Here is a 13,542-nt window from a genome sequence, read left to right as displayed (position 1 = left end):
AGTTAATTTTCACCCCTGGTGACTAATAAAGACATCAATAAGATAATTAATAGAAGGTAATTTATGAAAAATAGCACATTCCTTTTTCTTCAACCTAATCTATCAAATTGTGAACAAGACTGACATTTCTTTTACTTTTTTCAGCGTTTGTTAAACTACATTACATAGAAAGCATTTCTTACCTTTTCTCCCTTTGATCCTTGTGGGCCCATAGAACCAGGTCTACCTACAAGTCCCTGCAGGAAAAAAACAAAAAAAAAAAAACATGACATCTGATTTGAGCACAAATTATATATATATATATAAAAAAAATATATTTTCCCTTATGCATAGCTGAGTGATTGCTGTAGAGATGCTTAATCTGTCCAGGCTTTAAACTCTTTTACAGACTTTCCATAATTTTTAACTGTATTTACTTATTTATTTTTTCAAACATCTTACTGCCTTTTTATGGGGCAACAAAGCACTTCAAAATTTCAAAGGTCCAAAAATCATGGTCTTGGACTTGAAACATTGTTATCTGGATACTAAAGTAATATAAACCATCTTGTGGTTTATGTTGGGGTATTGAGAAAAGAAAATCTTGTATAACATCAAATCATTCAATTCCATTAAAGTATGTGTGCTAATTTTAAAGTGATCTAAGTTGAATAGTGTGCGTGTATTAGGATCAATGATGTGGAGTTTACTGTGTTCTTGTAGGTGTATATTACTTTCGGTATGGCGTTGCTCACTATTTTTTATTTTTTTTATGTAAGAATTAACTGAAAGACTGTGGGGGGAAATTCAATGCTCCATTTGAGCCTCAAGTGATCAGACAATTATCAGTAAAATTGATCCTAAAGTAAGTCACCCTGCCAGTTCTACTTTGTCTCTCAGTCGTCTGTAAGTCTGCATAAGGTGCCGACAGAGCTTTTGCTTAACTGTGTATGAAACTAAGTAATGTTATCATTGTGTCACTGCTGTCATGATACAGTGCTGTCGTGACACAAAAATTATGCACGCTTCAGTGTCAAATGAACTGTGATGCCGGAGTGTTATTTACCTAAGAAAACTATTTTTCTATGCAACGCCTGCAAGTTAGACATGTATTGGTGTGAGGAGGACACAAAACTATTGTTCATTTTGCATTGTTATTTCAAATTTGCTGTAAATTTTGATTTACACAATCTTATTTTTGCTGCTTCCAAATCAGGAATTAGAGTCAGGAATCTGCTCATCTGAATAAGAGACACTTGGACAGTAGGCATAGCAACTGATGTTGCGGAAGAGCTGTGGGATGAAGGAGTGTCACAACTTTGGTTGTATTCTATTAACACTCAATACAAGGTGATAAAAGACAAAGTCATCTGCGGACCAATTACTCCAAACTAAACCCAATGTACCCTCAATTATCCCGATGGGATAAGTGTCTTTCTACTGAGCAGTCAATGGCAGACCAGCTTTAATGCTGTCTGGTGTTAGCTACCTTTTAGACAGCACTTTTAGCACATTTTAAGCTCATATTGCAGCAGCATCTCAAACCACTAAGGACCTGGACGGATGCTTCCCTTCTGTGTTCAGATGGGTGTGCACCTTGGAATGGTGACACCAATGAAACTCATTCTGTTCAACTGGAAATGTGTGACCTAATCAAGCTACAATATGGGAATGTGTGAGCCCTTCCTTCCTTACATGTAACACTAACCCTCATTTCGGAGAACACTTTGAGTACCTGTAACTCATTTTATCCTTAATTTCATTAAAGATGTTTAATCAATCATCATATGTTAGTGCTGTTATGAGATCACTATGAACTGCATTTCTTTTTAACTTTTTTTGTTGTCATTGCTGAATCTCATGCCCCTTTTGTGATGGTATTTGTTTTCATTTATTATGAAAATGCCAAAGTAAAAAAAATAAATAAATAAATAAATAAATAAATAAATAAAATAAGACTTACCGGGGCTCCTGTTCGACCTGTTACGCCTGGAAGTCCTGGAGCTCCTGGAGGGCCCTGGAGACGACAGTAAATTGATACTCAGTTTAAAAATCAAAGAATAATTGCTTCAAATAATTGGAATAACTGATTTGCAGTAGTTGGCCCATTTGCAAATACTTGAGGAGCATTAGCATTCACATCAACAAACCCTTCAGTCAGTCAGAGCCTCTGTTCCGTCTGCACATCTGCTCAGGAGCACATGTTTATAAAATGAGATATCAGCTTCAATATGAACACTAAGCAGGTGTGAGTTTCAATAATCCACCACCATGTGTGAAAAGTATAGTATCAGTTTATTTGAGTGCTTCGGTCGGTGACAGTGTTGTAGGCATCTGGACCTGCTGAGAGCTCCACAGCTGACTACACCTGGGAAAGGGGGTGAGGCTTTCTGTATGATGAATGCTATCAACCTTAGGGTCAATTTATATATTAAATCTAAATGTAAAAAAAAAATGCAAATTGAGAAAATCTTACTGTACAAAGCTTTTAAAAAAATATATATATTACTTGAGAAATCTTACACAAAATTAAATCCAGAAATGGGTGACAAGATTTCCAATAATTGAGAAGTTAATCATTATTAACATCTAACTTGGTTTTGCCTACAGTGTCTGTTACTGCTGCGTTTAAAGTGAGTAGTATTTAATGTGTCTGTATTAGTTTGTGCATTATGTTTGTTTATTGGGCATAAACAGTCTAATCTACTTATAATTTTGGTTGTTCGCTAAATATCTTTTAGTTGCTGCTGTAGGATAAAATTGCTCTCTTTTTAATAACACAGATGCACAGACACACATTACATGCCATGTTTATGATAAAGTGGGTACTTTGAGAGGAAGACACAGCACACAGAGCAGACGCTATGTTGTAGACAATTTTCAATAGCTCCCATTTAAAACTGCAGGGTCTCAAAATATTACAGTAAATAGTGTTGTGAACACCTTACTGTTTCATATCATAGTTTTCAAATTGCAATTAATGAAAAAATAAAAAAGACCTAACAAAACTAACTTAACCCTGGATGAGAAAGAAAAATATCCCTTGAACCTAAAAGTTTGATGGCAAAATTTCCCATCAAACACCTGAAACAATAAATCAGAGGGTTTTTGAAAATAAGTCACACCAAACCTTACAGTTTTTCATTTTAGCTATTCAGTCCTGCTGCATAACCCAAAGCTGCTTGACTTTAAGGTCATGAACTGATGGCTGAACTTTCTTCTTTCTTCAAGATTAGAATTCCACATCGGGAAAGACTGGTTTGGAAAATCATCATATCAAAACTGCCTCTGTTGTACATCTCTTTTTATTATTATTATTATTACAAAACTTGTATGTTCTGAAACATCGGAGAATGACAAAGAAGCCAGAAGAAAATAGTGGGGGGTTTTTCACAGCACTGCTGTTGTCTGAAAATCTCAATACCACTGTCCAGTCCAAACAGCCTGATGACAAGTGGTTTAATTTGCTGGATTAAACATCGTCCTTGCTTACCTCATCACCCTTGTCTCCGGAGGGGCCTGGGAAGCCTCTCTCTCCCTTTACGCCCTGCAGGGTGAGCAGAACCAGTGAGGTAAAGAGAAGTGAATGTTTTTCACAAATCACAAAAAGAAAAAAAAGCCTCAAACTAAAGGCTGACAGGGGTAAACTTCAAAATGTCTCTTCCAGCTCACAACTTGAAATTGCTTAGCCTGTTACATTGGTGCAAGGATGTATCCATAGCAACAATTTCTGCAGAGAGCACCAAGTGATCCTAATAACATTAGCAATAGAAAAACTCTGTAGGTTGCCAGCAATGACAACCACACGTGCAAAACGTAAATATTTGACTTTAAATCACCACAATTAATTAAACATTTTTCTTCCACGGATTAAAAGCTGCATAATTAAAGGAAATTCTAACAGACTGCATTAGTTTTTAAAACCCCGATGTCACCTTTGGGCCTTCTTTTCCTGGATTACCCATCGGACCTCTTACACCTGGATCCCCCTGTTCAGAACACACATACTGAATGTTACTATAGGCACACCGCTCCGGTTTATGTTACTGTCAGCATAAGTATAATCTCCTTGCTGATTTTAGTGTAATGTGACATTACTTTGACACTTTAGGATATATATTTTTAAGCTTCTCATTTCACAGTCTGTTAAGTGTTTGGCACATGTATGTGTCTGCTATGCTTTACCCCAGTTTTCCAATATAAAACCGCCCCAGTTCTGAAAATGTGTGTATATAAATGCTTCGGTTGCTCCACCTCAACAACTGAATCTACTTGTCAACAACTTCTTTTCCAGCTTCGGCAGTCTGCACAACTTCCAAGAATTTCATTTGAAGGACCTCCGATTCTAAATGTTTTATGAGGATGCAACAGATTTTTGCCTCTGAAGAAAGTTTCTTGAAGATGGTAGGAATGTTTGGCTGTGAATCAGCAGTACGTTGATGGGTCACTGCTGCAAAATCCTAGAATTCTGTTGCTCATATTCGGGCTTCTATCAGCCTATTTTATGGCAGACATTTGGGGCATATGCATCCGTTTCAATCGGTCTCTAAATTCATCCATGTTGGATATTTTGTAAAATGCAGGTAAAAACAGAAATGCATTTCCCATTTGTTAAGTTTTTGTTCTCGTTTCTCTTTTTCATAAAAATATCTTCTGTGAAATAGGCCCATTCTGATAAAACTTTAACATTAATAAGCGAGCTCTGTCCTTTGTGTAGATTTTTCTGTTCATGAGTTATTTTCTTATTATTCAATTATTTTGTTGTATCAAACTCTTTTTTTAATGGCACCAGAGCCAAGATATGTTTGGAAAAAATACATTTGTTTGTTGTGCCAATTTGAAGTAAGCTTCAAAAATATCTCAAAGCAATTTCCTTTGTTTATATTTTGCGAGGTTATGGTAATTTTAAAACTGCTCTGAAAGAAACATGTAACTGATTCAATTAGCATGTTATAACTAGTAAGATGACTTTGATCTTATTTAATAAAGTCTTGTTTCTTTTTCCCATTTTTTGTCAAATGTTTTTATATTTTTAAAATCGTATTAACTTCTGTAGTTTTTATTTGGACTTCTTATACTTTCTTTGGTTTTATTTGAAACTGCTTCAATTTCAAGAAACTACTTCTCAACAGTTGGTGTGAATGAAAGATTATAGCAGAGACACAAGGAGCAGAATTTACATTAACTTTAAGCAATTAAAAACTCAGATATTTTTTTTCATTTTAAAAACAGTAAGCATACACCTAGTGCATATATCTTTTTAAATAATCCTTTTACAAAACCTTCTTATTATGCCTAATATTAAGAAGGTTTTGGACTTGCAGATATGTCATCTTGTTTTTGGTTTATATCATCTTGAGCCATATTTGGACAGTAAACTGTTGCAATGCGGTCGTGTCTAAAATATTTAAATGTCACTCTATATCAAAACTCCAAAGGCTGAATTACATATGCAAAATAAATGAACAATGTCCAGAACTGGATGTACCTTTTCTCCCACCAAGCCTTCCACTCCTTGCACTCCAGGGGAACCCTTCTCTCCCTTCTGCCCAGGCAGACCAGGAACTCTTGTCTGGCAAAGACTGCAGGCGTTCTGCCAAAGCAGGCGAGGCGAGAAGCAAAACCAGCGGCACAGAAAAGATTTCATCAAGCAGAGCTGGCACACTGCATTTTTACCTCATATTATGTGACATCAGCCCAGATAGGACTAAGGACCTTGACTGACACGAAATGTTCCCAGAATGTCTCCTGAGCAGAATTAATGGGAACCAAGTAGTGCCTTCAAGAGTCTCATTCCATGCCACAGTCATGGAGTGAGACTTTTAGGTTCGTGTAATTCCAGGAAACGGGTGCAAAGTTGGGCCGAATTAGTGAACAGGAAAAAAAAAAGTTAAAAATACAAAAACTAAATGTATTTACTACAGCAGTTTGTCAAAAAGTATTATTATGTTTCACCAAGTAACATTAAATAAGTACATAAGCAATAAATTAATTTAACTGGACAAAAGGCATAACATCAGTTTTGCTCTGAAGGAAGAAATAATAATAACTAAAAAAAAAAGAAAAAAAAATCAAAACATCAATCTGTTTGAAAAATAAACAAATATAAAAGCTGTAAGTATTGTGATCTATGCAGAGGAAATACCTTAAGTAATGCACCCATGTCTCCAACGAGAGGCAGGGCAGTCTGTCAGAGAAAGAAGAGAGGGTTTTGTCTTTCAGGGCAAATCTTTCATGGTATTTAATAATACGCTGCAGCTGTTTGGTTCAGCTACATCTTGTAAATTGAACACACTCACACACGCACGCACGCATGCACACACGCACACACACGCACACACGCACACACACACACACACACCTACACAAAAACATTACCAGATCCACAAGGTCATCATTTATTCCAAGATGAGTTTTTACACACACACGTTTATCAAACTGTTTCGTTCCAGTTTTTCTTTGCAGCACTTGAGGAAAACCTTAAATCATAACGCTTCAAGATTCTAACATACTAAACACATTATCAGTGTCAAAAACCTAAAATCATTATAAAGCCAAAAATGAATGAGAAAGGTGTTATGAATCTTTAGCTGGCAGGAGATCTAGCATATTGAAATACTGTAATTACATAAAGGCTGCAGTTCCTACAGGGTAAAGGTGTGATGTATATTCATGCCACAAAGTTTTTCATATAGTCTTTTCGGTATGGCCCATGTATGCAGAAAAACATTAGTGTTGCTTTAAACCTGCGCACATGCGCAACGTCTACGCACAAAACTAAAGTTCCACCACGTAACCTTCAAAATGCAGCACATGATGCGACATGCCCAGAAATCCATCTGCTGGTCAAAGACTATATAAAAGTCTTATATAATATGCTGAGTAATATTCTGCCACGGAGCTGCCAAGGAAATGGCTGCCAAGTAAAAGATAGTAAAGGCAGCATCATTACAATCCATCTTCAATAAATTGATGGTAAGCATTATTTTTAAGAATGTTGGCTGTTTTAGAACAGAGCAGATGGTGCCCACTTGTCAGCGTAACCCTGACAGGGATTTAGATGTACAGTAACGATCTGCTTGATCAAGTCAGCATTGACATTAATAATTACTGATGACGTTAATTAACCAGCAGATTAGAGTCATACATGTAAGTGTTGGTCGATTTTATCCACGTTTCTTGCTGAAAAATGAAACAATGTTGTTTTATTTATACCTCAACAAAACGCGTAGGCTCTTATTTGACTAACTGTGTCACTGCTGCAGGTGTAATGTTCAGATGTTTGGAGCTGTGACATTGGGAAAACCATTATTTATATACAGATATATGGAGCATATGCGGCTTGCAGTGCACAACGCAAGGTTTCAGTGTTTTTTTTCTTGGAGTCAGTGATGTAGGTTCACTGTTTCTGCAAACGAATGTGACAGAGTATTTCTCTAAGCTGGAACAGCACGCTTTGCATCTCCATCTTCCTCCTGGTTTTTGAGTGTGAATTGTTCAGCGAGTTTCTGGTGTCGTGTCACAGATTAAAGTTGCAGATTCTCCAGGTGGTGCGCCGCACACTATCTCCATTTACAGGTTGTGCACTCTCTCAGGGAGGGTAATAGGTTTTTACTGATCTGCTATTTTTTTTTTTTTTTTTTTTTTTTTTTTTTTTTTTTTTACAACATGCAGTTTTTAATGCAGGAATATATATATATTTTTTTACTCAGTAACTGGCTTGAAATTCAACCGAGTACAATCCCAAATGTACTCAAAAGTAAAAGTAGATATTTTATATTATAGCTGTTACTCAAATACAACACAAGTAAATGTAATTCCTTGTTTTCAAACCCTGAAAATGGAATCTAAAATATTCAAATAACTTGCTGTGACATAGAAACCATTGTTTTTCATTCATTGCAGTGTTTAACCAAGGTACGGGGCTGTGTATTTGCTGCTGTAAAGCCATAAGAAATTCTACAGAAGTTGTTTTATATATGCAACCATGCTGTTTTACCTAAAACAGGGGTCTCAACCTGCAGTCCTCAACGGCCAGACTTCTGCAACTTTTAGATGAGTCCCTCGTCTTACACACTTGAATTAAATGATAAAAATGCCTCGCTAGTCACTACAGAGCTCTGCTAATGTGCTAATATTGGAGGTGGATGTGCTGAACCACAGAAATGTCTAAAGGTTGCAGAACACCGGCCCCTGAGGGCTGGAGTTTGAGACCACTGACCTGAAGCCTTGGTTTTGAACACATGCTAAAAGTGATATATCTGCACCTCTCACTGCTGCTCAGTGATCCTGAATTGGACAAAAGTGATATTCTTACTTACTGGTTCACCTGGAGGTCCAGCAGGGCCCGGTGGACCCGGTCTACCACGGGAGCCCTTTAATTGAGAGAAAGAATAGAGTTAACAGTCCTACTGGGAGCAATATCATGCAGACGTGAAGGTCTATAACTTTTCACAGTCATCTCAGTTGGTGGTGATTTGTGGCCGGCAGCAGCGATACGACGCATTTGGACATCCACAGCAGGAAGCTGACAATCTTTTATGCAGCCGGTCATCTTTCATCTGCATACATGTGGGACTGAATGAGAATAAAGCGATAGACTGTACCCACTAACCTCTCTTCCTGGAGCTCCAGGAGGGCCGGAAAAACCCGGTGGTCCACGGAGACCCTATAGAAGACCTATAGTTAGTTTATAGATTTATATTAGCAGAATTTGTTCATTTCTATTTGTAGCACAAAAGATTCTGCTGGAATTGTCCCCATCCTGATTTAAGCGAAACCTCGGTGAAAAAACATGGGCATGCTGTTTCTGTGTTGCGAAAGTGAGAATTTGCTACAGACCTCAGCTCCTGGCTTCCCTGGGGGTCCCGCGGGGCCCTACAAACACATCACACATCTTGTTAACACCATCCGCCCTCTAGCACCCGGATCCAGTACAGTAATTGTGTTAGGCACCTTTTGCTCTATTGATTCTTTGTCTCCAACTATCCTGTGTTTCAAAACTGAACACACACTCATTCACAGTCAAATTTGCAAAGTTAAAAGAACGTATGGATGGATAGCTGCACTTTGTAATGAATCACAAACGAACGTGATGCGCCGGCCCCTTGAAATAATACCCAGTGTTTTCACCTAAAGATGTATTTAATGACCACTTATCTTGAGACTCTTCAGTTTCTATGACAAGTTATCACGGTGTGAGCTAAATAATAAATGAAGGAGTGATAGGTGAATCAATACAACATCATACTCACAACGATACTCTCTCCAGGTTCTCCCTTTTCGCCGTGGTCTCCAGGCACACCAGGCACACCTCTTTCACCCTGACACAAACAAAAGGTGTGATGAATTCGGAAGACGGGAGAGCTCCTGTGCTGCATAATAATTAACTATTAAACTCAGTGTGCCTTATCGCTTGTATCTGAAGAAAGACGGTGTACATCTCTATTACCCATTACATTCAAACTCAGAATTCAGAATTTTGTCTATGTAAATGACAACGCTAGTAATAACTGGGAATCACCAGAAGGGAAAACCTTCACCGACACATAACATTAACCATACACAGAATGTGAGAATACATTGGGGTTGTTCTGAGTATAACTTATACATATGATTAATGCATCCTATCTTCAGAAACAAAGATCATTTTTGGATGAAAGAAATGAGAGAAAATTCTACTATCTGCTATCTATTAAAGCATTGAGATTGTCATGTCCAGGACTAAGAAATTACAGCATCATACTGTATTGGACTAATTAGTTTTTTTTTTTTTTTTTTTCATTTATTCTGAATTAAAACAACCTCACTTCATAATACCTGCTTGGTGTTAGCAGATTAATGGAGCTAAATACCGTACAACTCTGAAAAAAAACAAAACAAAACTGTTTAGTGTCTGTAAAAAGCCTGACACTGGGGTTGAGGTTCATTTTTAGCGGAGCAGCAACCCTGAACATACAAGAGCATCCCAAGGGAGCAATTAAATGGTTTAGATTAAAGCACTTTTATATGTCAGAATGACCTAGTCAAAGTCCCGGCCTCAATTTAATTGAGTATCTTTGCCAAAACTTCAAAACATCTTGTCTCAGAGAGCAACAATCTAATTTGCTTGACTTAATCTATTTGGCAAGAGTTGGATAAAATTTCTCGAGATGTTTAAAGCTGTCAGAGGAAATCCTACGACAACCTTCAACTGAATTGAAGGTTGGTTGTAAAAACATTAGCTGATTTCTTTTGTCTTTTAAGAAGATGTCTATGGTAACTATGTTCATATCCAAAATGCTCTGTAAGACTATGCAAGTCTAACAATCTAGAATTAAATTGTTTTCTAAATGATCAATCAGCTTTTAATTTGTTAAGCTTTATTTTTCATGGAGTGAAAAATTTAGCATATTGTGGCTTCCTCTCTTTTTGTTACACGTTATTTCAGCAACCTCATATATTTTTCTTTAACTTGAAGTAGATATTACTTGTCAACACCAAAATACACCCATCAACATTGAAAAAGGCAATACATGGACTAGTTTCAACAGAGATTTAGACCAAATCCCTATGTGCCTTTTGACCAGCCAACCAGCGGGATTCTACTTCCATTTCTTGGTTTTAACTTATTAGGCCAAGCTCCACAGCTCAAGTCTATGTTGTTAAAGGCTTACTCATCTATACGCGCCCTCAGGTCATCTAACAAGAGATTATTGGTAGCTTTCTAGCCCGAGGTTAAAACCAAGAGAGGGGGGTTGTTCTTTTTAAGCTGTCACATCTTGACTGTGAAATGAGCTTCTCTTTGTTTTACATTGCATTGACTGGGCTGGTTGCTTTAAAATGCAACTAAAACATTGTTTTTAATTATGCAGTCAATCAACCAATCAGTCAATGAGTTATTCATTTCAACCATTTCCCCCCTCCCCAAGGTATGTAGAATACAAAAAGATAATGTACATGTCAATATCAAACTGCACTGTATACAAATCTGTAATATAAGCAGTTGTCCAAACAATTAATTCAGTTCAAATTTAAATATTTTTTGTTATTCTGCTCAATTAGTTTCACATATCACCTAGTCATGTCTGACCATAGTTCTAATGTTGCCGAATTTGATTCGTAAGTAATGAAGTCTAAGTGTTTGAGCTTTTCTCTCATTTATTGACCAAATATTGAAGAAAGAATTAACATGCTTCCCTGCTGAGATCACAACTGGTAACTTATTAGCATTACCACCATAATCATCATGATCATCCCTCAGTTACTATTCAAATGATTAATATTGGAAAATAATAAGAAATCAAAAATATTTGTAAGAACAGGATTTTTTTGTACATTAACAAATTCCAATTCTTAAGATCCAAGTTAAAGGTCAGAAAGTTCTTATTCATATTTGCCTTGAGGCATATACCTGTAGCTTGCTCATAAAAAAAAAAAAAAAAAAAAAAAAAAAAAAAAATGTTCTCTTTGGCTCTTACCTTCGGCCCACGAGACCCTCTACTCAGAGACAGCCCATCACTCTGAGAAAACAACAGGAAGAGCGCGTCAGACCTGGACCTCTGTCTGCAAATCTTGTTGTCAACTGAGCAGCCGCTCTCCTCTCTTAGTATAAATTATAGCGCTTTAATTAAAACTGGATTCTTGAACTTGTACAACCTCTACAAACAACAGCGACCTGAACGCGGGAATGCATCATGAGTTCATGTTCGGTGCTGTTTTATTACTTCCAATGTGAAGAGGCACAGCGATAATGCTACAACGCGGAGAACAAAACGTTGATTGGAACCGAGGCTAGTGTAAGCATTATTTACTGTGCCATCCAGACGAGACATTGATTTCTTTGGTCAGCATGTATTAGTGTTACAAGCCCTACATTGCACAATGCAAATTAGTTCTGCCGAAGTTGGATTTGGACTAACACAGCAATTCTACAGTATTGAAAAGAGTGGGGTGTGGTGTACACTTAAACTTGAAACAAGAAAGTTGGGGAAGTAAAGCATTTTTCTGAGAGAAAGTACAGTTTAATGGTTGCTTTTCTTTAAAAAAGAAAACTTCTAATAAATTTAATGCATCTGCACTTTAGTGAAACAAATAAAACATTTGTCATTGTTTGAGACAACAGAGTGATTGCTAATTTGAGATAACAATAGCACAAAAAGCAAACAACAAGAAGTTAATTGTTACTTATTTGAAGGCAAAACCAATTAAGCTACTTAAAGTACACATTAAAAGGCCTAAATTCTTATTTTATTTTATTTTATTCATTTTTTTGGCCCTGAAATGTTATAAATGTGCTTCTCATAGAAATGACCTCTGTAAAACAGAGTCTGCTATAAATGAAAGCTATTTCTCTTTACAATGAGGGTCAATAAATCACCATAAAACACAAATCTTTCAAAGAATGCCTGTAGAAAATATAGAAAGCTGGAGCATTTTTTCAAGAGGTTTTTATATTTCTGCCGTCTGCCTGTTATTGCACAGCTTACAGTGGGGCTTATTGCTGAGACTCACATTTCTACAGACAAACAAACATGATTGTTTAAAGAGCATTGCCCGTGATTAAGGAGCGCGAGTGCTATTGAGCACGACTCCGGCACTTCTGTGTGTGTGTGTGTGAAGTTGTTTCCATAAAGGAAAGTGCTCAAACAGCTATTAGCCCCAAAATGGAAGGATAGGTGATTACACGGGTTGGAAACATCCAGAAATGGATTGCTTAATGGCCTTGCATCTCTCTAATATCACGGAGTGGTAAACTGTCCAACAGGAATGCTGGGGCAGCAAGTGCTGCAGTACAAGGATTTCTACCCCAGTCCAACCCTCTGTCCCCGTATATCCGGCAATAAAGAGATTCTGATATCAAACTGGATTCAGTTTGATATCAGACAATTTAAAGTCGTCGTTAAGGAATCAGAAGGTTTGATTCCTTAACAAATCAAACCTTGTCAGCGATATCAGAATGTAAAATTAAATGATTAGGTAACTCATATACGTAGTAATTATATTTAAAAATGGTTTAATGTAGACATTTCCACTGTTTAACAACTGAACTAAATCAATGTATATTGGCCTAAATTGTATGTGTATTGCATGACACCCACCATATATGCACCGCCAGGTTCTCCAGGCTCCCCCTTAGGACCAGGAGGCCCCTGTGGACCAATCACTGCCCCAGAGTCTCCCTGTGGGCAGGAAACCAGATGCTAGTTAATAAACAAAGTGGCAAACGGGTTGTCATCTACTCAGTTAAATGGAAACTACAACACACACATAACTGACCTGCATATGCAGGCTTAAACAGACGTTAAAATCTTTTTCTACACAAAGTTTCACATGACCATTTAAAAAAAAAAAAAAACAAAACAAAAAAAAAAACTGTCATCTGCTTTAAATTGTTTGAGTAATAAAAACAGATCTCGATTCAGAATGAGTTCCCAATGTCCCTAATGTCTGAGTTCTCAACTGACTTTCTTTGTAATATATATAAAAAAAATATTTGATTGAAGACAAATGTCAAATTAATATAAATCCAGTGTTTTACAACTTTAAGCAAACCTCAAATGTAAAAAAAAAAAAAAAAAAAAA

At 36.8% G+C, this 13,542-nt stretch overlaps 1 protein-coding gene across 2 annotated transcripts in view; it reads right to left on the bottom strand.

The window, feature by feature from the left end:
• The window catches only part of LOC106936916 (collagen alpha-1(XIX) chain), a 63,551-nt gene that overhangs the window by 33,226 nt on the left and 16,783 nt on the right, over nt 1-13,542 (bottom strand). For both annotated transcript variants that reach the window (XM_015018174.1, XM_015018175.1), the window contains exons 10-21: nt 13,059-13,139; nt 11,439-11,480; nt 9,234-9,302; nt 8,821-8,856; nt 8,594-8,647; nt 8,301-8,354; nt 6,125-6,166; nt 5,468-5,572; nt 3,915-3,968; nt 3,473-3,526; nt 1,943-1,996; nt 183-236 (exon numbers count right to left, since the gene is read on the bottom strand). In XM_015018174.1, coding sequence (XP_014873660.1) covers nt 183-236; nt 1,943-1,996; nt 3,473-3,526; nt 3,915-3,968; nt 5,468-5,572; nt 6,125-6,166; nt 8,301-8,354; nt 8,594-8,647; nt 8,821-8,856; nt 9,234-9,302; nt 11,439-11,480; nt 13,059-13,139 — 699 coding nt within the window. The remainder of the gene's footprint in view (nt 1-182; nt 237-1,942; nt 1,997-3,472; nt 3,527-3,914; nt 3,969-5,467; nt 5,573-6,124; nt 6,167-8,300; nt 8,355-8,593; nt 8,648-8,820; nt 8,857-9,233; nt 9,303-11,438; nt 11,481-13,058; nt 13,140-13,542) is intronic.

The sequence above is a fragment of the Poecilia latipinna genome, unplaced genomic scaffold (assembly GCF_001443285.1).
Source record: "Poecilia latipinna isolate Pla-1442-1.1 unplaced genomic scaffold, P_latipinna-1.0 Scaffold2241, whole genome shotgun sequence".
Taxonomy (NCBI): domain Eukaryota; kingdom Metazoa; phylum Chordata; class Actinopteri; order Cyprinodontiformes; family Poeciliidae; genus Poecilia; species Poecilia latipinna.
The sequence above is the reverse complement of the archived record's forward strand: the minus strand, read 5'-3'. Positions and strand labels throughout refer to the sequence as shown.